We start from the raw sequence: 26577 nt of genomic DNA, 5'->3' as shown, positions 1-26577 counted from the left end.
AGCAATATGTGCAGGACATCCTGTCGCCACATGTATTCTTCTCAGCACTTTTCAGCTGGATATGCTCGCTGCGCACAGCGAGGCTTCCCCAGGAAGGTCTCCTCCTGCTTTATTACCTATAAAGCATTTATGGGAACAGCTGAAATGCGAGCTTCAGCAACCTATGAGTGTGCAGGATCTACAGGAGCATCTGTAACATCTGTGGGCAAATGTACCCTAGGATACCATACCGAAAATGTATGTCTCCTTGCCCAACCGTATCTCATCCATCTTGTATCCGGGCTAGAGGCCGTATCTCATCTTGGACCCGGGCTAGAGGCCGTATCTCATCTTGGACCCGGGCTAGAGGCCGTATCTCATCTTGGATCCGGGCTAGAGGCCGTATCTCATCTTGGATCCGGGCTAGAGGCCGTATCTCATCTTGGATCCGGGCTAGAGGCCGTATCGAATATTGTATCCAGGCTAGAGGCAGCCTAACAGGGTCCTAAAAACTCCTTAGAATTGGACAATTTTCGCCAAATGTCTCCATTTCTGTAATATTGGGACCCCTTACATTTATCATCATTACAGTCACATTGGGAAAGTTTCATCCCAACATCTCCTTCTTGGTGCAGGATTTTTGGTCAATGAGTGTATATACAGATGGGCTCTTACCACTCATGTTCTCATAAAGCTCCTCCCCTTTTCCTCCAGGAAAGTCTCTTGGACGGATGCGAGTCCTGAACCTGGGGACTCAAGCCTTCAGATGCTCCACGCTGCCTGCCAGGATCTTCTGATGACAAAGCCAGAGCTCAAATAGGGAAGCAACATCCCCGACATCAAACCTGGTGGGAAGGGTCCCTTCAGCAGGACATGACCATCCCATACAGCCGATTTGAGAAGGTCTAGAAAGGGTCTGGGATAGGCTAGGAGACCACTACCATGGAAGGTACTTGCCAGTCTAGACATGGGCTGGAAGGAGAGGAAACCCCCATACAACCCTAACAAAGATCCTACAATTTGATAGAACAGGAAATTTCCACTCAGGAATCCTCTCTGCACCTGCCCTCTGTAGAGACAGGAAGAGCACTGGAGGCTGGAGCGGCCTATTGACTTCTCTGTGTTCTAGTCCCTACAGAAGACCAGAAGGACGACCTACATATGGTGCTGTCATGGAGAACGCCCTGGAAACAGTTACCAGGAGTAGTGCATACAACACTTGAAGTAGAGAAATGCAAAAACCCGCTGCTCTCCAGTATAATATTCATCCTTTTTAGCTTCTTTACTCCCTCCTCTGCAGCTCTGGTCTCTTCATTCTCTGTGGGTGGGCAGCAGCTCATCCCATGTGACCATCAAGCACCTGCATCTCCCAGGAGTGCGCTGCAGCCAGCTCTTCCTAAGCCCCTCTCCCCTCCCCCCGTGTAGAGATACAGCTATATACCTCCATGAATATACAAGTAGGGATGAATGAAAGGAGTCTGCACTGCTTCTCCACGAGATGACTGCACCGGCACTGACAGGAGGAGGGAGCAGAGAAGATACTGAGCATGTGTCCATCCCTGAATGCAGGAGAAGGTGGACCAGAAACCTAGTCACAGAAGAAACAGCAGGGGGCGCTACCAGTAGGAAAATGTACTGTACATAAAAATACTACCAATATTATTACTGCATGTACATAGTAATAAAACCTCATCAGAAATGCCCCATTCACTGCACTGTGATACTTGTTATGTAATAACCCCTTTAATTATCATGACAACCACAAATGACCCGACAACAGTCGTCGTCTGAGCCTAATGGCTGCAGGTCTCCCAGAGGATGGACCTGGATATTAGATGGCGGCTCACAGCCAATAACCTTGTACACATGCATCCTCAGCACGGCCGGACATGCTGCAGGTGGTTTCCGTGGAGGAGATCGGCTTCTACCAGACGCGTCCGGACTCGTTCCTCTCGGAGACATAAACCTATTGGTTCCTTATTCCCACCAGTGGTCTCCATAGCCAGAGACTTGTAGGAAGAAGCAGAGAACATGGAGCGTCTGTGGTCGGCTGTAATCCCGCCATCTCCAGCTCATTACACCAGTATAAACCTAGAATAGTACTGGATAAAACAAGGCGTCCTCCTACAGAGGAGGAGACATCTCCATTACCTGACCGTCTTGTGGAAGGAGAGGACGCGGACATCTCTCTGGTGTAGTCCACTGACTGGATCTCTCTGCAGGAGACACAGAGACTGGACTCAGACTTTACAGACAGAGAATTCCAGGACATTTGTATTTAGTCCTGTCCGTTACCTGGAGATGTGAGGGGCTGGTCCTCCTCCATCTTGACCTCCTTGTACAGACCCTTGTGTCCTTCTAAATACTCCCACTCCTCCATTGAGAAATAGACAGCGACATCCTGACACCTTATAGGAACCTGACAACACAATGACACCGTCATCACCCAGACCCCTCCAGTGCTGTGACTGTATAATGTCCCCGCATTCCCGGCGGTGTCACCTCTCCAGTCAGCAGCTCCATCATCTTGTGGACGACTTCTAGGATCTTCTCATTGTTCTTCTCATGTATCAGATTACTAGACGTCTTCTTCACCGTGGAGTAATCCTGTTCATGGAAGACATAATAATAAATGTCACCATGTACATTCCAGAGTCCATCACTTCTACAGCCATGTCCACCTGTAATTACCATAGATAATGGTGTAATGTGACATCATCAGAACCTCTCACCTCTCCAGTCACATCCCCTGTAATTACCATAGAAAATGATGTAATGTGACATTATCAGAACCGCTCACCTCTCCAGTCACATCCCCTGTAATTACCATAGATAATGGTGTAATGTGACATCATCAGAACCTCTCACCTCTCCAGTCACATCCCCTGTAATTACCATAGATAATGGTGTAATGTGACATCATCAGAACCTCTCACCTCTCCAGTCACATCCCCTGTAATTACCATAGATAATGGTGTAATGTGACATCATCAGAACCTCTCACCTCTCCAGTCACATCACCTGTAATTACCATAGATAATGGTGTAATGTGACATCATCAGAACCTCTCACCTCTCCAGTCACATCCCCTGTAATTACCATAGATAATGGTGTAATGTGACATCATCAGAACCTCTCACCTCTCCAGTCACATCCCCTGTAATTACCATAGATAATGGTGTAATGTGACATCATCAGAACCTCTCACCTCTCCAGTCACATCCCCTGTAATTACCATAGATAATGGTGTAATGTGACATCATCAGAACCTCTCTCCTCTCCAGTCACATCCCCTGTAATTACCATAGATAATGGTGTAATGTGACATCATCAGAACCTCTCACCTCTCCAGTCACATCCCCTGTAATTACCATAGATAATGGTGTAATGTGACATCATCAGAACCTCTCACCTCTCCAGTCACATCCCCTGTAATTACCATAGATAATGGTGTAATGTGACATCATCAGAACCTCTCTCCTCTCCAGTCACATCCCCTGTAATTACCATAGATAATGGTGTAATGTGACATCATCAGAACCTCTCTCCTCTCCAGTCACATCCCCTGTAATTACCATAGATAATGGTGTAATGTGACATCATCAGAACCTCTCACCTCTCCAGTCACATCCCCTGTAATTACCATAGATAATGATGTAATGTGACATCATCAGAACCTCTCACCTCTCCAGTCACATCCCCTGTAATTACCATAGATAACGATGTAATGTGACATCATCAGAACCTCTCACCTCTCCAGTCACATCCCCTGTAATTACCATAGATAACGATGTAATGTGACATCATCAGAACCTCTCACCTCTCCAGTCACATCACCTGTAATTGCCATAGATAATGATGTAATGTGACATCATCAGAACCTCTCACCTCTCCAGTCACATCCCCTGTAATTACCATAGATAATGGTGTAATGTGACATCATCAGAACCTCTCACCTCTCCAGTAAGCAGGAAGAGTATCTCTAGGGTAAGATCTAACATCCTCTCCGCCATCTTGTCCCCGTCTCCATCCATTATCTGGTACTGATGATGTCATCGTACAATCCTATAATCACAGGAACCTGAATGGAAGAAGAGGAGTCAATGTAGAATCCGCATGAAATCCCATAGAAATGCTTATAATGACCGGAGATGATGAGGGACATTTGGGAGAAATCAGAGGAGATGAGGTCTTCTCTCTATTGTCTGGACTGAGGACTGGAAGATCTCGTCAGGGCAGTTCCTTCATGTCAGGAGAGCAGCGCATGCGCAGTATGTCAGTGCGGCCTGTGACGGACATAATAGACTGCACTACTGAAGCATCGACTGCGACGGACGAGGCTGAAGTTGGTTTCTTATTCACTGAAGTTGGTTTCTTATTCGGCAGTTTCTTATACATTACTATGACAAATAAACCTTTTTTCCTCTTATTCCTCTGCAGTAAATCTGTTTTTTTCTACATAAATGTTAAATATTATTTGTGAACAATCAGATTAATAAAAAAAAAATCTACATTATTGGTGTTTTTACAAAAAAAAAAACGATAGTGAAAAATGGATGAAAAAATATGCATTTTGAATAAGTAACTGAGGAATTTAAGGGGTTAAACGCCGTTGGGCCACTGATCTAAGGGTGGAAATATAAAGAGTAAGGACCCCTCTATAATACCCAACTGTATCCAGCCTGGCCCAAACTGTGGATTGGCAAGAAAACAGGTGCCAACCTTGCCAACTATATACATTTTCAGCATTTTGAATAAGTAACTGAGGAATTTAAAGGGTTTCTGTCACCCCATTAAACCGTTTTTTTTTTTTTTTCTTTACTAATAATCCCTATAGTGCGATCTCATGATACATAAGCAAATTAATCATTTTGGTTCAGTAGAATTTGCTATTTATATATGTGTCATATATAAGCATCTGTATATTTGAGTAGGGCTTATTATTCATATTCGTTGGTGGTATAGTGTTAATAATTGTACTTTTGATAACAATTATTTATTGTTTTTTATGACCATTTCGTTGGTGGTTTTTGTGGCAGCATGCTTATTACGTACATACCTGATTCGAGCATCCAGCGACGTCATCCAGACTCTCCGCCTCCTTCCAGCGATGCCGGCGTCTTCTCTTCCGGGTGTATGCGATGACGTCATCGACGCAGGCGCATTGAGGATGGAGCGGTCGAGCGAGCGGCCGCCTCTCAGATTTCAAATTCTAACAGGGCCAGCAGAGATGGATTCCCTTCCCTGGCCCTGTCAATCAGCATGCGGAGGGGGCGTCATTACCATCGGAGGATGCGGCTGCTACCAGCAAGTAGCCGCCCTACTTGCTGGTAGCAAGGTAATTAGCATATTTTAAAAATTGATTTTTAGCAAATTCTACTGAACCAAAATGATTAATTTGCTTATGTATCATGAGATCGCACTATAGGGATTATTAGTAAAGAAAAAAAATAAAAAACGGTTTAATGGGGTGACAGAAACCCTTTAAGGGGTTAAACGCCGTTGGGCCACTAATCTAAGGGTGGAAATATAAAGAGTAAGGACCCCTCTATAATACCCAACTGTACCCAGCCTGGCCTAAACTGTGGATTGGCAAGAAAACAGGTGCCAACCTTGCCAACTATATACATTTTCAGCATTTTGAATAAGTAACTGAGGAATTTAAGGGGTTAAACGCCGTTGGGCCACTGATCTAAGGGTAGAAATATATAGAGTAAGGGCCCCTCCATAACACCCAACTGTACCCAGCCTGGCCCAAACTGTGGATTGGCAAGAAAACAGGTGCCAACCTTGCCAACTATATACATTTTCAGCATTTTGAATAAGTAACTGAGGAATATAAGGGGTTAAACGCCGTTGGGCCACTAATCTAAGGGTGGAAATACAAAGAGTAAGGGCCCCTCCATACCCAACTGTATCCAGCCTGGCCCAAACTTTGGATTGGCAAGAAAACAGGTGCCAACCTTGCCAACTATATACATTTTCAGCATTTTGAATAAGTAACTGAGGAATTTAAGGGGTTAAACGCCGTTGACCACTGATCTAAGGGTAGAAATATATAGAGTAAGGGCCCCTCCATAACACCCAACTGTACCCAGCCTGGCCCAAACTGTGGATTGGCAAGAAAACAGGTGCCAACCTTGCCAACTATATACATTTTCAGCATTTTGAATAAGTAACTGAGGAATATAAGGGGTTAAACGCCGTTGGGCCACTAATCTAAGGGTGGAAATACAAAGAGTAAGGGCCCCTCCATACCCAACTGTATCCAGCCTGGCCCAAACTTTGGATTGGCAAGAAAACAGGTGCCAACCTTGCCAACTATATACATTTTCAGCATTTTGAATAAGTAACTGGTGATTTTAAGGGGTTAAACGCTGTTGGGCCACTAATCTAAGGGTGGAAATATAAAGAGTAAGGACCCCTCCATAATACCCAACTGTACCCAGCCTGGCCCAAACTGTGGATTGGCAGGAAAACAGGTGCCAACCTTGCCAACTATATACATTTTCAGCATTTTGAATAAGTAACTGAGGAATTTAAGGGGTTAAACGCTGTTATGCCACTGATCTAAGGGTGGAAATAAAAAGAGTAAGGACCCCTCCATAATACCCAACTGTATCCAGCCTGGCCCAAACTGTGGATTGGCATTAAAACAGGTGCCAACCTTGCCAACTATATACATTTTCAGCATTTTGAATAAGTAACTGAGGAATTTAAGGGGTTAAACGCTGTTGGGCCACTAATCTAAGGGTGGAAATAAAAAGAGTAAGTTCCCCTCCATAACACCCAACTGTACCCAGCACAGCCCAAACTGTGGATTGGCATTAAAACAGGTGCCAACCTTGCCAACTATATACATTTTCAGCATTTTGAATAAGTAACTGAGGAATTTAAGGGGTTAAACGCCGTTGGGCCACTGATCTAAGGGTGGAAATAAAAAGAGTAAGGACCCCTCCATAATACCCAACTGTACCCAGCCTGGCCCAAACTGTGGATTGGCATTAAAACAGGTGCCAACCTTGCCAACTATATACATTTTCAGCATTTTGAATAAGTAACTGAGGAATATAAGGGGTTAAACGCCGTTGGGCCACTAATCTAAGGCAGGAAATACAAAGAGTAAGGGCCCCTCCATACCCAACTGTATCCAGCCTGGCCCAAACTTTGGATTGGCAAGAAAACAGGTGCCAACCTTGCCAACTATATACATTTTCAGCATTTTGAATAAGTAACTGGTGATTTTAAGGGGTTAAACGCTGTTGGGCCACTAATCTAAGGGTGGAAATATAAAGAGTAAGGACCCCTCCATAATACCCAACTGTACCCAGCCTGGCCCAAACTGTGGATTGGCAGGAAAACAGGTGCCAACCTTGCCAACTATATACATTTTCAACATTTTGAATAAGTAACTGAGGAATTTAAGGGGTTAAATGCCGTTGGGCCACTGATCAAAGGGTTAAAATATAAAGAGTAAGGACCCCTCCATAATACCCAACTGTATCCAGCCTGGCCCAAACTGTGGATTGGCAGGAAAACAGGTGCCAACCTTGCCAACTATATACATTTTCAGCATTTTGAATAAGTAACTGAGGAATTTAAGGGGTTAAACGCTGTTATGCCACTGATCTAAGGGTGGAAATAAAAAGAGTAAGGACCCCTCCATAATACCCAACTGTATCCAGCCTGGCCCAAACTGTGGATTGGCATTAAAACAGGTGCCAACCTTGCCAACTATATACATTTTCAGCATTTTGAATAAGTAACTGAGGAATTTAAGGAGTTAAACGCCGTTGGGCCACTGATCTAAGGGTGGAAATAAAAAGAGTAAGGACCCCTCCATAATACCCAACTGTACCCAGCCTGGCCCAAACTGTGGATTGGCATTAACCACTTAAGGACACAGCCTTTTTACACCTTAGGACCAGGCCATTTTTTGCAAATCTGACCAGAGTCCCTTTAAGTGCTGATAACTTTAAAACGCTTTGACTTATCCAGGCCATTCTGAGATTGTTTTTTCGTCACATATTGTACTTCATGACACTGGTAAAATGAAGTCCCCCCCAAAAAATTTTTACATAAAAAAATACCTAATTTACCAAAAATTTAGAAAAATTTGCATTTTTCAAAGTTTCAGTTTCTCTACTTCTGTAATACAAAGTAATACCCCCAAAAATTGTGATGACTTTACATTCCCCATATGTCTACTTCATGTTTGAATTGTTTTGGGAATGATATTTTTTTTTTTGGGGGATGTTACAAGGCTTAGAAGTTTAGAAGCAAATCTTGAAATTTTTCAGAAATTTACAAAAACTCAATTTTTAGGGACCAGTTCAGGTCTGAAGTCACTTTGCGAGGCTTACATAATAGAAACCACCCAAAAATGACCCCATCTAAGAAACTACACCCCTCAAGGTATTCAAAACTGATTTTGCATACGTTGTTAACCCTTTAGGTGTTGCACAAGAGTTATTGGCAAATGGGGAGGAAATTTGAGAATTTCATTTTTTTGTCTAATTTTTCATTTTAACCCATTTTTTCCACTAACAGAGCAAGGGTTAACAGCCAAACAAGACTGTATCTTTATTGCCCTGACTCTGCCGTTTACATAAACACCCAATATGTGGCCGTAAACTACTGTACGGCCATACAGCGGGGCGTAGAGGGAAAGGTGCGCCGTATGGTTTTTGGAAGGCTGATTTTTATGGACTGGTTTTTTTACACCATGTCCCATCTGAAGCCCCCTGATGCACCTCTAGAGGAGAAACTCCATAAAGGTGACCCCATCTAAGAAACTACACCCCTCAAGGTATTCAAAACTGATTTTACATACGTCGTTAACCCTTTAGGTGTTGCACAAGAGTTATTGGCAAATGGCGATGAAATTTGAGAATTTCATTTTTTTGCCTAATTTTTCATTTTAACCCATTTTTTCCACTAACAAAGCAAGGGTTAACAGCCAAACAAGACTGTATCTTTATTGCCCTGACTCTGCTGTTTACAGAAACACCCCATATGTGGCCGTAAACTACTGTACGGCCACACAGCGGGGTGTAGAGGGAAAGGTGCGCCGTTTGGTTTTTGGAGGGCTGATTTTGCTGGACTGTTTTTTTGACACCATGTCCCATTTGATGCCCCCCTGATGCACCCCTAGAGCAGAAACTCCCTAAAAGTGACACCATTTTAGAAACTATGGGATAGGTTGGCAGTTTTGTTGGTACTAGTTTAGGGTACATATGATTTTTGGTTGCTCTATATTACACTTTATTTTGCGGCAAAGTAACAAGAAATAGCTTTTTTTTTTGTTATTTACAACATTCATCTGACAGGTTAGATCATGTGGTATTTTATAGAGCAGGTTGTCACGGACGCAGCGATACCTAATATGTATACAATTTTTTTTATTTATGAATATTTTGTACAATAACTTCATTTTTAAAACCAAAAAAATGTTTTAGTGTCTCCATAGTCTAAGAGCCATAGTTTTTTTCAGTTTTTGGGCGATTATCTTGAGTAGGGTCTCATTTTTTGCGGGATGAGATGACGGTTTGATTAACATCTATTTTGGGGTGCATATGACTTTTTGATTGCTTGCTATTACACTTTTTGTGACGTAAGATGACAAAAAAATGGCTTTTTTTACACCGTTTTTATTTTTATTTGTTTACGGTGGTCATCTGAGGGGTTAGATCATGTGATATTTTTATAGAGCCGGTCGATACGGACGCGGCGATACCTAATATGTATACTTTTTTTTTTATTTATGTAAGTTTTACACAATGATTTCATTTTTGAAACAAAAAAAATCATGTTTTAGTGTTTCCATAGTCTAAGAGCCATAGTTTTTTCAGTTTTTGGGCGATTATCTTAAGTAGGGTATGATTTTTGCGGGATGAGATGACGGTTTGATTGTTACAATTTTGGCGTACATGCGACTTTTTTGATCACTTTTATTACCTTTTTTGGGAAGTAAGGTGGGCAAAATTTCAATTTCATCATAGTTTTTTATTTTTTATTTTTATGGCGTTCACAGTGCGGGGAAAGTAACATGACCGTTTTATAGATCAGGTCGTTACGGACGCGGCGATACCTAATATGTGTAGTGTATTTTATTTTTTTTATTTTTATTCAGTGATAAATGTGTTTTTTTTAAACTTTACTTTTTTCACTTTTTTTTTGACCCAGACCCACTTGGTTCTTGAAGATCCAGTGGGTCTGATGTCTGTATAATACAGTACAGTACAATATATATTGTACTGTACTGTATTTTACACTTTGTCTGAACAGATCTATGCCTTTTAGCACAGATCTGTTCAGCACCATGGACAGCAGGACGCCTGAGAGGCGTCCTGTTGCCATGGGAACCTTCCCCGTCTGCTCAGTACTGCTCAGAACTGCGCAGACGGGGAAGGGTAAGCACAGGGCTGAGGGGGGCTCTCTGGGGGCTCTCTCCCATCGGGGGGCTGCAAAGGCACTGCAGCCCCCCGATGGGAGAGGGAGGGAGCTCCCTGCGCTGTTAACCTTTTCCATACAGCGGTCCGTACGGACCGCTGTATGGAAAGGGTTAAACGGCTGACATCGCATCGCAGATGTCAGCCGTTTATACCAGGGTGCCAGCAATGTGCTGGCACCCTGGTATACCCACTAGAAGCCAACGATTATACCAGGGGAGGCGGGCGGGGGATCACGATCCCGCCTGCCGCACCGCCCGCCTCCCGTACCGCCCGCAACCCTCCCCCTGCACCTCCCGCCACCATAAAATCATTCGGGGGTGTAGGGGGGGGGGGTGAATAAAACTTTATTTTAGGCATATAAAGTTTCTGATCCCCGCGGTCAGGGACCGCGGGGATCAGAAAATGCAGAAATCGCAGCAAACCGCAGGTCTGAATTGACCTGCGGTTTGCCGCGATCGCCGACATGGGGGGGTCACGGGACCCCCCCGCGCATTTAACCTAGGTGCCTGCTCAATGATTTGAGCAGGCACCGGGTTCCGATCACTGCCAGCCGCACGGCAGTGATCGAAAATACACAGGGCGTACATGTACGCCCTGTGTCCTTAAGTACCAGGGCACAAGGGCGTACCTGTACGCCCTATGTCCTTAAGAGGTTAAAATAGGTGCCAACCTTGCCAACTATATACATTTTCAGAATTTTGAATAAGTAACTGAGGAATTTAAGGGGTTAAACGCCGTTGGGCCACTAATCTAAGGGTGGAAATATAAAGAGTGAGGACCCCTCTATAATACCCAACTGTACCCAGCCTGGCCCAAACTGTGGATTGGCATTAAAACAGGTGCCAACCTTGCCAACTATATACATTTTCAGCATTTTGAATAACTGGTGATTTTAAGGGGTTAAACGCTGTTGGGCCACTAATCTAAGGGTGGAAATAAAAAGAGTAAGTGCCCCTCCATAATACCCAACTGTATCCAGCCTGGCCCAAACTGTGGATTGGCAGGAAAACAGGTGCCAACCTTGCCAACTATATACATTTTCACCATTTTGAATAACTGGTGATTTTAAGGGGTTAAACGCTGTTGGGCCACTGATCTAAGGGTGGAAATATAAAGAGTGATGCATTTCTCTGGAAAAAAAAATAACATGTGGGGGGAGATTTATTAACACCTGTCCATAGAAAAGTTGCTGAGTTGTCCATAGCAACCAATCAGATCGCTTCGTTCATTATTAACAAGGACTCTACAAAATGAAAGAAGCGATCTGATTGGTTTATGTTCAACTCATCAACTTTTCCTTTGGACAGATTTTGATAAACCTCCCCCGTTATCTGTAGGTCCATATATTTACAACGATACAATATAGGTCTTGTTTTAATCCACAGTTTGGGCCGGGCTGGGTACAGTTGGGTGTTATGGAGGGGTCCTTACTCTTTATATTTTAACCCTTTGATCAGTGGCCCAACGGCATTTAACCCCTTAAATTCCTCAGTTACTTATTCAAAATGTTGAAAATGTATATAGTTGGCAAGGTTGGCACCTGTTTTCCTGCCAATCCACAGTTTGGGCCAGGCTGGGTACAGTTGGGTATTATGGAGGGGTCCTTACTCTTTATATTCCCTCCCTTAGATTAGTGGCCCAACAGCGTTTAACCCCTTAAATTCCTCAGTTACTTATTCAAAATTCATATTTTTTCATCCATTTTTCACTATAATTTTTTTCAGTAAAAACACCAATAATGTAGATTTTTTTTTTATTAATCTGATTGTTCACAAATAATATTTAACATTTATGTAGAAAAAAACAGATTTACTGCAGAGGAATAAGAGGAAAAAAGGTTTATTTGTCATAGTAATGTATAAGAAACCAACTTCAGCCTCGTCTGCGACGGCCATAACACACTGCACTACTGAAGCATCGACTGCCACAGACATCATACACTGCACTACTGAAGCATCGACTGCCACAGACATCACACACTGCACTACTGAAGCACCAGCTGCCACAGACATCACACACTGCACTACTGAAGCATCGACTGCCACAGACATCATACACTGCACTACTGAAGCATCGACTGCCACAGAAATCATACACTGCACTACTGAAGCATCAGCTGCGACAGACATCATACACTGCACTACTGAAGCACCAGCTGCCACAGACATCATACACTGCACTACTGAAGCACCAGCTGCCACAGACATCATACACTGCACTACTGAAGCATCAGCTGTGACAGACATCATACACTGCACTACTGAAGCACCAGCTGTGACAGACATCATACACTGCACTACTGAAGCATCAGCTGCCACAGACATCATACACTGCACTACTGAAGCATCATCTGCCACAGACATCATACACTGCACTACTGAAGCATCAGCTGTGACAGACATCATACACTGCACTACTGAAGCATCAGCTGTGACAGACATCATACACTGCACTACTGAAGCATCAGCTGTGACAGACATCATACACTGCACTACTGAAGCATCAACTGCGACAAACATCACACACTGCACTACTGAAGCATCAGCTGCGACAGACATCACACACTGCACTACTGAAGCACCAGCTGTGACAGACATCACACACTGCACTACTGAAGCATCAACTGCGACAGACATCATACACTGCACTACTGAAGCATCAACTGCCACAGACATCATACACTGCACTACTGAAGCATCAACTGCGACAGACATCATACACTGCACTACTGAAGCATCAACTGCCACAGACATCACACACTGCACTACTGAAGCACCAGCTGTGACAGACATCATACACTGCACTACTGAAGCACCAGCTGTGACAGACATCACACACTGCACTACTGAAGCACCAGCTGTGACAGACATCATACACTGCACTACTGAAGCACCAGCTGTGACAGACATCATACACTGCACTACTGAAGCACCAGCTGTGACAGACATCACACACTGCACTACTGAAGCACCAGCTGTGACAGACATCACACACTGCACTACTGAAGCACCAGCTGTGACAGACATCACACACTGCACTACTGAAGCATCAGCTGTGACAGACATCACACACTGCACTACTGAAGCATCAGCTGTGACAGACATCATACACTGCACTACTGAAGCATCAACTGTGACAGACATCACACACTGCACTACTGAAGCACCAGCAGTGACAGACATCACACACTGCACTACTGACTGCGGCCCCCGGCTCCCCGGTACCTGCTCCTCCTCATGCCGGGGCTCTCCCTCCCGCTGTCCGGACATCAGAGCCTCTTTACAGGACGTTTCCAGCAGAACTTCCTCTTTCCCTCAGGTTCCTGGAGTTTTCCTCTCCCAGCATGCTTTGCGGTGTGACGTCACAGGGCTGGCCCCGCCCGGCACACTGGTCAGTCAGCACTAGCCCCGCCCCCTACACCTCCTGCGGCCATGTTAGTACACCCAGACATGGCTCCTGCTCCTCTCCTCACATCACTGAGGGCCACAGGCGCTTCCCTCACCATCTCCAGAGCCCCAAACACTGGGAGCGGCCAGCACAGCCGTATCTAAGCCTCTCATGTGAGATACAGCCTGCTGAGCCTGGATCACAGCTTCTCTTGTGTGATACTGTCTGCTGAGCTGTGTATCTAATCCTATCCTGTGTGATACTCTCTGCTGAGCTGTGTATCTAATCCTCTCCTGTGTGATACTGTCTGCTGAGCTGTGTATCTAATCCTATCCTGTGTGATACTGTCTGCTGAGCTGTGTATCTAATCCTATCCTGTGTGATACTGTCTGCTGAGCTGTGTATCTAATCCTATCCTGTGTGATACTGTCTGCTGAGCTGTATATCTAATCCTCTCCTGTGTGATACTGTCTGCTGAGCTGTGTATCTAATCCTATCCTGTGTGATACCGTCTGCTGAGCTGTGTAGCTAATCCTATTCTGTGTGATACTCCCTGCTGAGCTGTGTATCTAATCCTCTCCTGTGTGATACTGCCTGCTGAGCTGTGTATCTAATCCTCTCCTGTGTGATACTCCCTGCTGAGCTGTGTATCTAATCCTCTCCTGTGTGATACTCCCTGCTGAGCTGTGTATCTAATCCTCTGTTGTGTGATACAGGAGGAGCTGATCACATGGTACAGTCCCCCCTGTCCCCTCATTGGTATAGTCCTCACCCGCCGGTCTCTTCTTTTACCCTAGTGTTAGGTTTGCCCGTTTCTGGCGGGGGAACATCCTGCCGGATCCGGACTAACGCTCGCACACGTCTGCTTCCGGAAGTCTGGCCCGGCCCCATTCATTATAATGGGGACGGGCGGGAGATGCGGCCGCAGCACGGGAAACATGCCGAGAGGCGGCCGGACAGAAACCGCCTGCTGGTCAGTGGAGGAGACCCCTTTACATGCAGCGATCTCCTCCACAGTATGGGCAGCAGGGATCGGTGATGTTGCTCTTCGTCTCCATACAGAACCATTTCTTGCTCTTTGTACAGCAGGATCTGCTGCCGCTAAGAAGGATTGCGGCGTCATGAGAAACAATCCGCGCGTTGTGCTCCGTTATCCGTTAGTCGAGGGCACATTTACAATGGCCGGTTATTGCTGACGAGGGCTCATTAGCCATAATTTGCCCGAACCAAGGGGCCTAAGGCTGATGTTGTCCTTCTGTCGGTCGCCCCATCGCCAATAAAGCCCAAACCAGACAGCACCAGTAACAGGTAAACCAGGAGCCATCAGCACCGAACCAGTAACAGGGGACACGGTGCAGGGAAATCAGAGTAATGAGGGGGTGCAGGTCACCGTGGAGCCCCCACTATTCTCTGTGAAGGAAAAGCTGACCCCAGGGGAACCGCAGCAGTGTAGCATGGTCCATGACCTTAGGGGGGGGAACAAGATGATCTTTGATGTACAGAACCCCCACACCTTACTTCACCAAGTGCCACCGACTTCTTCTTGTTCTCCAGTGGTTGACGTGGCCAGAGGTTTTTCCCCTCCCCCACGACAGCACCATAGAGAGAGGGATCCACCCCCAGGGACAGGAAACCTACAGAAATAAAAGGGTGGAGCCTCTCCTCCTATTCAGTGGTTTCCGGTCCCTGGAGTGGGAGACCTACAGTTTCCTTTTTTCTTTAGGTCTTACCGTTGGTCTTTGTTTCCTAGGAGTTTCCTAGAGGGCTGACGGTCGCTGCCGGGGTCTATCGCGCTGCTGGGCAGGCTGAAAGGACCCTAGGATACGGAGGTGCTCCAGGGGGCTCTCCGTATCTTGCGGCAGACATGTGGGTAACTCTCAGGGAGAGCTCTGCCCCATGGAAGCGCCATCTGGACGGCTGGAGAGTGGTTATCCTTGGATACAAGGCTCTCCCACTGGTTTTTCTGTTGGAGCAGCGGCAGGACGCTTCCGGACACGTGGTGAGATTGGTCACTTCCGGTACGCGACAAATGCATGACGCACTTGCGGTTTCCCTGAAGAGCTCCATCGAGGCGTGGAACGCATATTGGGTGTGGAACGCATATTGCGCGACTTCCGGTTTCAGATACCGGATGGGGCGCGCTTTTCAAAAGCGGCAGATGAGCGAACGCCCTGGGGTATTTAAGAGAGCTGGCCAGACCAGTCAGTGAGCCTATACAGGACGGTCTGTGCTGATCTGCATGTAGGGGCCTCCTGGCAGTTGTTATTTTATAACAGAGCTACGGATCAGAGTCTAACTATACCCCTTTTTTCCCATAAGTGTATAGACTCCCTGCCTCCTCCATCCTGATACAATGGAGGAAGAGAGAAGACCTGAATCTGCTGAGGGTGAAGTGGATCCCATCCCGGTAGTTCTTTGATCTTCAGGGGGTAAGTGGCTCCGTTTTTGTTTTTTTTTATTAAAGTTATGCCTTGTGCTCTCTCCTTTCCAGCCTAAACCAAAGAAAGTGCTGGTAAAGAGAAAAAACAAGGAGTGTGCGCTGTGCAGGACTTCTTTATCCTCTTCTTATGGGAAGAAATTGTGCAAAAAATGCATAGACAAGATCATTTCGGACGAATCCCCATCCTTATTGGAAAACATTAGATCACTCATTAAGACGGAGGTTAAAAATACCCTTAAGTCAGGCAAGAAGGAAAAGACTTTGATTAAAGATAAAAATACAAAATCTAGCCTGCCTCAGGACTTCTCTCCAGACGACAGTGACACACCTCAGGGGTCGTCCTCGTCTGGTTCATCATCGGAAGATGAATCTATGTCCAACACCTTTTTTCCTTCAGAAGATACAGATAAATTGCTAAAAATTATAAGATCCACCATGAACATTGAGGATGTTAAGGAGGATAAATCTGTGGCAGACTCTTTGTTTAAGGGGTTACAGGAAAGGAAGGGTCGCTGTTTTCCCGTACATAGCAGCATTATGTCTTTGATTCAAAGAGAATGGCGGAAACCAGGCAGGAAGGTATTTGCCTCTAAGGCCTTTAAACGAAAATATCCATTTGAAGAAGTGGCCTCTTCCTCTTGGGGGAAAGCTCCAAAAATTGATGTGGCCATCTCTAAGGTGTCTAGAAAATCTTCTCTTCCTTTTGAAGATACGGGCATGCTTAAAGAGCCCTTAGATAAAAAGGCGGAGGGCTTCCTTAGGGGTGCTTGGGAGGCCTCTACCTTGTCCTTTTGTCCCGCTGTAGCGGCTACAGTCACGGCTAGGACCCTAGCTCTATGGTTACAGCAGCTAGAAGTACAGTTAAAAGAAAGAGCCCCTAGGGATCAGATATTATCCTCATTGCCAACTTTACAAAAAGCAGCTGACTTTCTGACAGATGCGTCGGTTGATTCTATTAAACTTAACGCACAGTCAGCCTCCCTCACCAATTCTGCGCGTAGGGCTCTTTGGTTAAAAAGTTGGAATGGGGGTGATATGGCCTCCAAACAGAGGTTATGTAATATCCCCTGTCAGGGAGAATTTTTGTTTGGGCCAGAGCTAGACGATCTATTAGAAAAGGCAGCTGATAGAAAGAAAAGGTTTCCAGTCCCTAATCCTGCTGCTACCTTTAGTTCCCGAGGTAGGCAGTCCTTTCGTCCCTATAGAAATTATGCAGGCAGAAGGCAGAGCAGAGATAAGGATCAGAGATTCCGATCCAGAAATTTTGGGGGCAAAGGATTCTTGTTCGGAAATCCTTCCTCTGCTAATAAGAAACAACCCCAACAATGACGCCAGGCCAGAGGTGGGAGGAAGGCTGAAATTCTTTCAGGAAGCCTGGGGGAAGGATTGCAGGGCCATGGGTTCTAGATATTATTTGTTCAGGTCTAAAACCAGAATTCCATTCCTTGCCTCCGCAAAAATTCACCATTACAAAAAGCGTTTGTGTAAAAGGTCGGTTTCCCATAATAAAAGAAGTTTCAGACCTTATCAAGAAAAATGTTTTGATTCCTGTTCCTCCAGAAGAGCAATTCAAAGTGTTTTTCTCCCACCTGTTTCTGGTTCCAAAACCGGATGGTACACACAGGACGATCATCAATCTCAGGGATTTGAACAAATTTCTGGTGTTCAAAAAGTTCAAGATGTAAACAATGAGGAATACGATCCAGCTTCTTTTTCCTCATTGTTTCATGGCGGTGTTGGATTTAAAAGACGCTTACTTCCATATACCAATGCACCAGCAGTTTCAAAAATTCCTGAGAGTGGCGATTCCGATGGATGGTCAGGTTCGGCAATTCCAGTTCCAGGCATTGCCCTTTGGCCTGACCATGGCCCCAAGAATATTTACGAAAGTGGTAGCGGAGATGATGTCATTCATAAGACTCAAGGACATTTTGATAGTTCCATATCTGGACGACTTTCTCATCATTGCGAGTTCCAGGCTGAATTGCGAAAGGAATGTTCAGACTGTCATTCAGACCTTTCAAAAACTGGGTTGGATAGTGAATTACAAAAAATCCAAGTTAGAACCAGTCAGAATTCAGCGGTTCCTTGGCCTGATTTTAAACTCAGAGACTCAGAAAGTGTATCTCCCAGAAGAAAAAATTTCAAAAATCTGGAATCAAGTCAGATCCCTCTCTTCCACATCCCTGACTCTTCGAAAGGCCATGTCGGTTCTAGGATCCCTAACCTCCTGCATCCCGGCGGTAGAGTGGGCCCAACTTCATTCCCGTCAGTTACAGTCGGAGATCTTGACGGCTTTCAAAAAACACAAGGGTATGTTAAATGTCAAGATAAAAATTTCAGACACAACCAGAAGGAGTCTATCTTGGTGGCTGGATAGGGACAATCTAGTTCAGGGGGTTCCATGGTCCTACCCAGATCCTATGGTCCTGACCACGGATGCGAGCCCTTGGGGGTGGGGAGCCCACATTCAACAATACAATTTTCAGGGTCTTTGGTCCCCAGTCTAAAAATCATTCTCTTCCAACCGGAAAGAGTTGGTAGCTGTAAGGCTAGCCGTAAAAGCAGCTCTGCCACTACTAGGCACAGGTCACGTGAGAATTCTTTCAGACAATCAAACGACGGTGGCATATGTGAACCATCAAGGGGGGACAAGGTCAACGTCCCTAAGGTGGGAAGCAGGAAAATTGTTAGCGCTGCTAGAGAAAGAAGTCAGTTACGTATCGGCCCTCCACATAAAGGGAAAGGAGAATATTCAAGCAGATTTTCTCAGCAGACATCCACTAAAACAAGGGGAATGGTCCCTGAACTCCTCAGTATTTTCCAGGATCAGTGCGTCATGGGGCATGCCAGTCATAGATCTCTTCAGCACAAGCCAGAACAAAAAGGTGGAAGTCTTTTGTTCCCTGAATCCAAGAGAATCCCCATATGGGGTGGATGCTTTTCTACTGAAGTGGGACTTTCCCCTAGCATATGCTTTTCCCCCCTTCCAGTTGATTCCAGCAGTCCTGAAAAAGATCAGAAAGGACAGGGCAAGGGTCATCCTTATTGCCTCCTTTTGGCCCAGGAGGGCATGGTTCACCCTGCTCAGGACGATGTCGATCTCAGAACCCTGGATTCTGCCGGACCTGCCAGATCTGTTGTCCCAAGGTCCAGTTTTTCATCAGGCGGTCAGTGGTCTACATCTGACTGCATGGAATTTGAACGGAGCCTGTTGATCAAAAAAGGTTTCTCCCAGGAGCTCATCACGACCTTGCTTAAAAGCAGAAAGCCTGTTACCATTTCCATCTATGCCAGAACTTGGAAGAAATTTATTGAATTCAGTAATCTGAACCCAGGACATTTACCCTTGTCTGTCCCTATTTCCCAGGTTCTTGAATTTCTACAAAAAGACCTTTCCTTAGGTCTTGCTAAGAGTACCCTTAAGGTACAGGTCTCTGCCCTGTCAGTTCTATTCGAGCAGAACTTTGCCTCCAATCCATGGATCACCAGATTCTTTAAAGCGGTAGATAGGATGACGCCAGTTTCATCCCCTAGAGTTCCCCCGTGGAATCTTAATGTTGTACTTAACTCCTTAACAAAAGCACCCTTTGAACCTATCAATTCTGTAAGCATAAAGCTTCTTACTTTCAAGCTTGTCTTGCTAGTGGCCCTCACTACTGCTAGAAGGATAAGCGAGTTACATGCCATTTCCATTAACCCCCCTTTCACTACAATTATGGAGGATAGAGTTATTATTTTGCCCGATCCAGCCTTTTTACCCAAGGTGTCGTCCAGATTTCATAGGTCTCAGGAGATTATTCTTCCCTCCTTTTGTGACCATCCCAAGAACTCTGGAGAGTTGACATTTCATACTCTAGATGTGCGGAGATGCCTAATTCAGTATCTCGAAATTACAAAAGAATGGAGAAAGTCTTCTGCTTTATTCATCCTCTTTTCAGGACCAAATAAAGGGAAGAAGGCTACCAAAAGTACCCTGTCTAGGTGGCTTAGACTGGGCATTATACAATCTTACCTGGAGGAGGGCCTTTCTCCTCCAGTCTCGGTGAAGGCTCACTCTACTCGCTCTGTTTCCACTTCTTGGGCTGAAAGGTCAGGGGCCTCTATCAAGCAAATTTGTAGGGCAGCCACGTGGTCTCCCTCTACTTTTTTCCATCACTACCGTTTGGATCTGCACTCTTCTTCTGATCTTTCCTTTGGTAGAAAGGTTTTGCAAGCGGTGGTCCCTCCCTAGGAAGGGTTCTTCCTCTGTAATTCTCTCTATGGTGCTGTCGTGGGGGAGGGGAAAAATGAAGATTACACTTACCGGTAATCGGATTTTCCAGACCCCACGACAGCACCATTCCTAATTCCCTCCCTTGGTGGTGGTTTCTAAAAAAAAAAAAAAAAATATATATTATGTTCCAAGATTTGTATTGTTTATGCGAATATCTGCTGTTTAAGCTCAGACTAATTAATGGCGTAGGAGTCCCTCTCTTGCTCTGTAATCCACTGAATAGGAGGAGAGGCTCCACCCTTTTATTTCTGTAGGTTTCCTGTCCCTGGGGGTGGATCCCTCTCTCTATGGTGCTGTCGTGGGGTCTTGAAAATCCGATTACCGGTAAGTGTAATCTTCATTTTTCCTTCCTGCCCCTGGAGGAGACCTGTCACTAATTGCTGGAGCAGCCGACCTCAGGGTGCAGCAATGTCACCATTCGCTTTCTCAGAAGAAATGTCCCAGGTTCTGGGGGTGTGAAGACCACATTACCCTACTACACAACTTCTGCAGTATCTCCCAGAGACCCCAGACAGAAGGGAGGCCATATGCAGAGTACCAGTACCCACTACAGTATATCACTAAGGGCCGTGTGGGCTCCTGCTGGGAATGGACCCCCAGTGCCTCTAGCTGCAGGTTCTGTACAAGGCTCTGACCTCACGGGGACAACAAGGTCTACTGACACGGACAGGACAGGACAGACTTTCAGCTCCAGCCTCAGCTTTACCTGACTACAATACGTGGACAAGAGGTAATAACCGAGCTCCATGGAAAAACCTCCGACCGTTAGGTTACTACTCCTAACATCCAGACACAATAATTAGGGCTTCTCCTTCACATGTGAGAGATGTAACCGCAGCAGCCACACCGGAATACAAGACGACTGACATAGTCCTGGACCAGCCGCTGACAATCCAAATTTCATAAGTAGTCGAGGAAATGAGAACCAAACACATCTCCGCTGCCAGGTGGACACAGTACGAGGTGGCACTGCCAACGCCGTCAGGAAGAACTATCAGACAAGGTATGGGTTAGATGACCAGATAATCAGCATTATTGTATTGAATTGCTGAAAATTGAAAAGCAGGAGCTGGAGAAACTCCAATCGCTAACTTAGAATTTTTGATAGATGGATCCCGGTACCACCATGAAGGAACTCCATGGACTGGGTAGACAGTCACTACCCTACCCTCCTGCTTAGCATAGAAAGCATAGCTACAGGCATTCACTGCAACATGTACAATGGCTCAAGTTCCGACAGGTCTTTGGGGTGGCAGAAGACCATGGTCCTATCTGGAAGAGCAGAGACTTTGTGGAATCAGCAGATAAACCCATTAAAAACGTAGAGTCTCTTGGGATAGTGATCATCAAGGTACAAACTCCCGAGGCAGGGGGTAATGTCTTTGCTGACGCAGCAGCCTGAGCAGCCACTCTGAAGCCCTAATGGAGGCCTACTGAGGAACCAAGTCCGACTGATATCTCTTTATTGGACAAGGCAGTAGATGTCTGGTTGTGTAGAGTGGAAGCAGCAACAGTTTGGAACATGATGGACAAGGGAGGACATGTGGGGGAGTAGAGGTGGCAGCAGCAGCAGCAGCACAGTATGGGACCTGCCGGACAAGACTGGAGATGCACAGCTGTGTAGGGGTAGTAGTAGCGGCAGCAGCAGAACAGTATGGAACATGATGGACAAGCATCGTCCTGCTGTGACTGAGATGATGAGTAAGCAGTCCCATCCACAGTCATACTTTTTCTATGCTGTAACATGAGGCCACCTACCAGAGGTGAGGGAGAGCTGTGACCTGTTGCTACAGGCCGGACGGCTGGTGCTGACAGTGCTGCTGCTACCTCCACTACAGCCACCCACATTCTCACTGGTGACTGACATGGTACGGGTGCTTCCTCTTACATTACCCATCCACTGAACTCTGTCTTTCTTTTTAAGAACGGAGGCACCTGTCATGGCCTATGGTGTGCGCTGTGACACTGTTGTTACATTTGCGGTTGCCCGCGGCAACATGTTGCTGTGTGTGCATGCGGTGGCAGTGTCTCGGCCTTCTGGGTGATTGCCGTGACATGGTTGCCACGCATGTTGTTGCCTGCGGCAACGTGTAGCTTTCTATGCTTGTGTGTGCACTTCCGCTTTAAGTGGCCTCCTTCCCTTGTCTGGTGTTGGAAGGGTTAACTCCCTTCCTAGTGTTTTGTGAACACTGGTTTATGTGTGTGCGGCTGCTTGGGCTATTTAGTCTCTGCTGGAGGCCTGTATCTGAGTTGTACTCCAGCCTTGGTGTGTACGGAGTTAAGCTCCTTGTCTGGCTTCACCATCTGTCCAGTGAGGGCCACCCTTGTGATCATCGATGTTCTATGTTATCACGGTGTCTCCTTCCCTTCCTGTCCCTTTGTGTATGGAGTGGGTTTTGATCAGGGTGTTGTATGTCTATTTTTGGTGTTACATGTCTGGTGGGGTTTGGTTTCCAGCATGTTTTTAGGACATTCCCGTCTCACATTTATTGCAGCTATGGTGTCCTGGGTTCCTGTGTGGTTGTGGTTTGTGCTGTGTCCTTTAATGTTGGTGTGGACACTAGCACTTGTGCACGGGTTCCAGCCAGTGTGTCTGTGGCAGGTAAGTGTGTTAATGGTTTCACTTACCTGCCATCTCCATATGTTGTACGTGTTCCCCTCTCCTTGGAGCCTGGCCTTAGTTAGAGACGCCTGTTCTTCCGTGTTGAGGATCAACAGGTCGTCTCTTCCCGGCTCCTTGGTGAGGGATTACCAGGGCGACTTAGGGTTTCTAGGAAACCAGAGTATGAGCCGTCCTACCATCGGGGTCCGCTCATACAGTGAGGAGTCAGGGAGAGGATTAGGGACACGGTAGGAGGTGACCTGCTCCCTTATCACTTCTTTTTGGCCAGGCTGATCCCCTTTACCCTTTGACACCGCATGGTGGGGGGTTTCCCTCACTTCCCGCCGTGACAGCACCATTGCACCTGCACTGGTTATTCCAACCACAAGGCTTACAGCTAACTGCCAGACGTTAGAGGAGATCTCCTGCCTGTACAAGTCATTCCTTCTTCATCCATTGGCCACAGCTCTATTTCGGGACTCTTCATGGGCGTAGAGGACCCAATTCAGATTTAAACTGGGTTGTATTAACCATCTGCTAATGTACGGCCTACCGCCCACCCAAAACCTCAGTCTAAATTACTTTCTGGACCCAGGAGCCGGAAGTGGCCGTACAGCGCTGAGATGCCTATAGGTCCAGTGTTCTCCTAATTCAGCAAACCCTTTCCTCTGGTGCTAGGTGAATGAGTAGAAGGACTTAGCTGGTGGATTGGGGACTGCAAGTCCTGCTGCTGAGTCATCTTTCCGACCTGTTGCTTGGGGCCCACATGACTGCCCAAACCAGGCACACTCTGCTTCTGAGCACCAGGAGTTGCATAAGGTACATTTTCCTGAAAAAGGGGAAAGGTGAAGGGGCAGTGGACTATTTTCGATGAGCACAGATATTTATCTCAAGTGGAGAAGCCAGAGCCACCCATTGCCTTCTTTGAAACAATCCACAGTTTAACGAGTCCTGACACCCTTTTTGTTTCTTTCTTCTCTTCATACTGAGCAGAAGAATGTCTGCACCTTTTTACAGCTGACTGATTGCAAGAACCGAAGACTAAGTTTGGTGTTCTGTCAAAAAGCCGTCTACTCTGCTTGGTTTAATACGGTTGATTATGCTGACAGAGCCTCATTAACAATAAAACTCAGTGGCGTACTAAGGGGGGGGGGTCTGCCCCGGGTGCCGGCTCTCTAGGGGGGTGCCAGAAGCAATGAGCACTTCCATCAATACAGACAGAAGCGCTCATTGCTGGAGCGCAGGGAGCTGGGTCCTGTCACTCACCGTTCAGCTCTCCGCGTTCCTCCCCTCCCTCAGGCCGGCGGCGCACAGAATGGTGAAGCAGGAAGACTTCTCCCTGCTCCACCATTCAGCCTGCAGACACAGATCACGCTGCCGGCCTGTGTGGGTGGGGCCTGCAGCCTAGAAATCTGCATAATCTCCACCCACACTGTGCTGCAGAGCAATCTGTTCCTAAAGGGAAGAGAGGTATGTGAGCTTCAGGAACGGGACAAGGTGAGTAGTTACTGTGATTTTTTTTTTTTAATACAGAGGGGGCACAGAGGGCATTACTACTATGGAGGGGGCAAAGAGGGCTTTAATGCTATGGAGGGGGCACAGAGGGCATTACAACTATGGAGGGGGCACAGAGGGCATTACTACAATGGAGGGGGCACAGAGGACTTACTATGGAGGGGGGGCAGAGGTCTTTATTACGATGGAGGGGGCACAGAGTATTTTATTACTATAGAGGGGGCACAGAGTATTTTATTACTATAGAGGGGGCACAGAGTATTTTATTACTATAGAGGGGGCACAGAGTATTTTATTACTATAGAGGGGGCACAGAGTATTTTATTACTATAGAGGGGGCACAAAGGATTTTATTACTATAGAGGGGGCACAGAGGGCATTACTAATGTGAAGGGGGCACAGAGTCTGGGATTAAGGTTATAATTATTCCCCAGATGTCCCTTACCATTTCCTGTAAATGAGTCCAAAGGGTCTGGGAATGTTTATAACTTCATAACCCAGGTAGTAAACCCAAGACTGAAGTAGTTAAAAGGGTTTTCCAATATGTCCATTATATAATTCATGGACGATCATGGTTACTGGTTTCCCTTACGTCATGGCAAAAAGTCACATGACACAAGGGGATCCAGTCTCTACCGGGGCCAGTGTCGGCTGTGGCAATGTCAAACCAGATGAGCCCAGCCGGGCATTGCAGGTTGGAAGAGAAGGAGCGGAGAGCCAGCGCCAGGAAGCAGGTAAGTAATCTTCCCTTTACAGATCCAGTAAAGTGGGGGAGTTTGCCAAAGCCCCTCATTCTTGCACAACCCCTTTAAAGGGGTATTCTCATGACGCCGTTTAATACTTACCTGCTCCCGGAACGCTGTCCACTTCCTGGTTTCGGCACTCGGCGGGCTCCATCTTGATTGATGTCTTCTCCCGGCTGGGCCGCACGCTGTACTGAACGCGCACGCCAAGACCGCGCGTGCGCCCTGGTGACTTCTTCCTGGCAAGTATACTATACTGGCCAGGAAGAAATCACCATAGCGCATGCGCGGTCTCGGCATGCGCGTTTAGTACAGCGGCCGGCCGGGAGAAGATAAGAAGTCATCTGCGCATGCGCGGCCACCGCGATTCCTGAGAAGAGCGGTGGCCGTAACCAGGGGAGACAGAAGACAACAGTCAGGTAAGTATAGTTTTATTTTCTTCTAAGGGGTGGGAATTTGTTAATTAAATATATTTAGAAAAATGATCACTGTTAAATCATTAACAGATTTAACAGAGATCATGAAGATGGTAATACCCCTTTAAGATCTACAATTATAACCGCTGTAACTACACTTCTGAATATACTGATATTTTCTTTTAATTCCTGCTTCAATATATATGCAATATTTTTATAACAAAGCTGAGTCTTCTCGCTATAAATGATAGCAAGAAAAAAATATGGAAATTCATGGCATATTTTACAGGAAGGATTCAGAATTGGTTGTTCCTGGTGTGAATTCTCTGATGTTGAACAAGAGATGATTTCCGAGTATAACATTTGCCATATTCTGAACATCAATACGGCTTCTCTTCTGTGTGACTTCTCTGATGTCTATTTAGACTTGATTTCTCAGTATAACATTTGCCACATTCTGAACATGAAAACGGCTTCTCTCCTGTGTGAATTTTCTGATGCTTTTCAAGATGTGTTTTTCTAATAAAACATTTTCCACATTCTGAGCACGAAAACGGCTCATCTCCTGTGTGAATTCTCTGATGGTTCTTAAGATATGATTTCTCAGTAAAAGTTTTCCTACATTCTGAACATGAATATGGCTTGTCCCCTGTGTGAATTCTCTGGTGGCTCTGAAGATGGAATTTCTGAATAAAAGATTTGCCACATTCTGAACATGAAAACGGCTTCTCTCCTGTGTGAATTTTCTGATGGTTTTTAAGATGT

The 26577-nt window shown here is 45.9% G+C and overlaps 2 protein-coding genes across 10 annotated transcripts in view; one reads left to right on the top strand and one right to left on the bottom strand.

Annotated features, from left to right (window-relative positions):
* The window catches only part of LOC121000837 (gastrula zinc finger protein XlCGF26.1-like), an 800859-nt gene that overhangs the window by 462362 nt on the left and 311920 nt on the right, over nucleotides 1–26577 (top strand). The gene's annotated exons all lie outside the window — the stretch shown is intronic.
* LOC121000877 (gastrula zinc finger protein XlCGF66.1-like) lies at nucleotides 1719–13827 on the bottom strand. 2 transcript variants are annotated; one of them, XM_040431635.1, is made up of 5 exons: nucleotides 13658–13827; nucleotides 3936–4060; nucleotides 2482–2586; nucleotides 2275–2398; nucleotides 1719–2195 (listed from the first exon to the last, which is right to left on the bottom strand). In XM_040431635.1, the coding sequence occupies exons 2-5, from the start codon at nucleotides 4011–4013 to the stop codon at nucleotides 2104–2106; spliced, it is 399 nt and encodes a 132-aa protein (XP_040287569.1). In that variant the 5' UTR covers nucleotides 4014–4060; nucleotides 13658–13827; the 3' UTR covers nucleotides 1719–2103. The 2 variants fall into 2 exon arrangements, with proteins under 2 accessions (XP_040287569.1, XP_040287570.1); XM_040431636.1 differs by having other exon boundaries at nucleotides 3936–4063; nucleotides 13664–13827.

This window comes from Bufo bufo, chromosome 5, assembly GCF_905171765.1.
Source record: "Bufo bufo chromosome 5, aBufBuf1.1, whole genome shotgun sequence".
NCBI lineage: Eukaryota > Metazoa > Chordata > Amphibia > Anura > Bufonidae > Bufo > Bufo bufo.
This window is presented reverse-complemented; position numbering and strand designations above follow the sequence as displayed.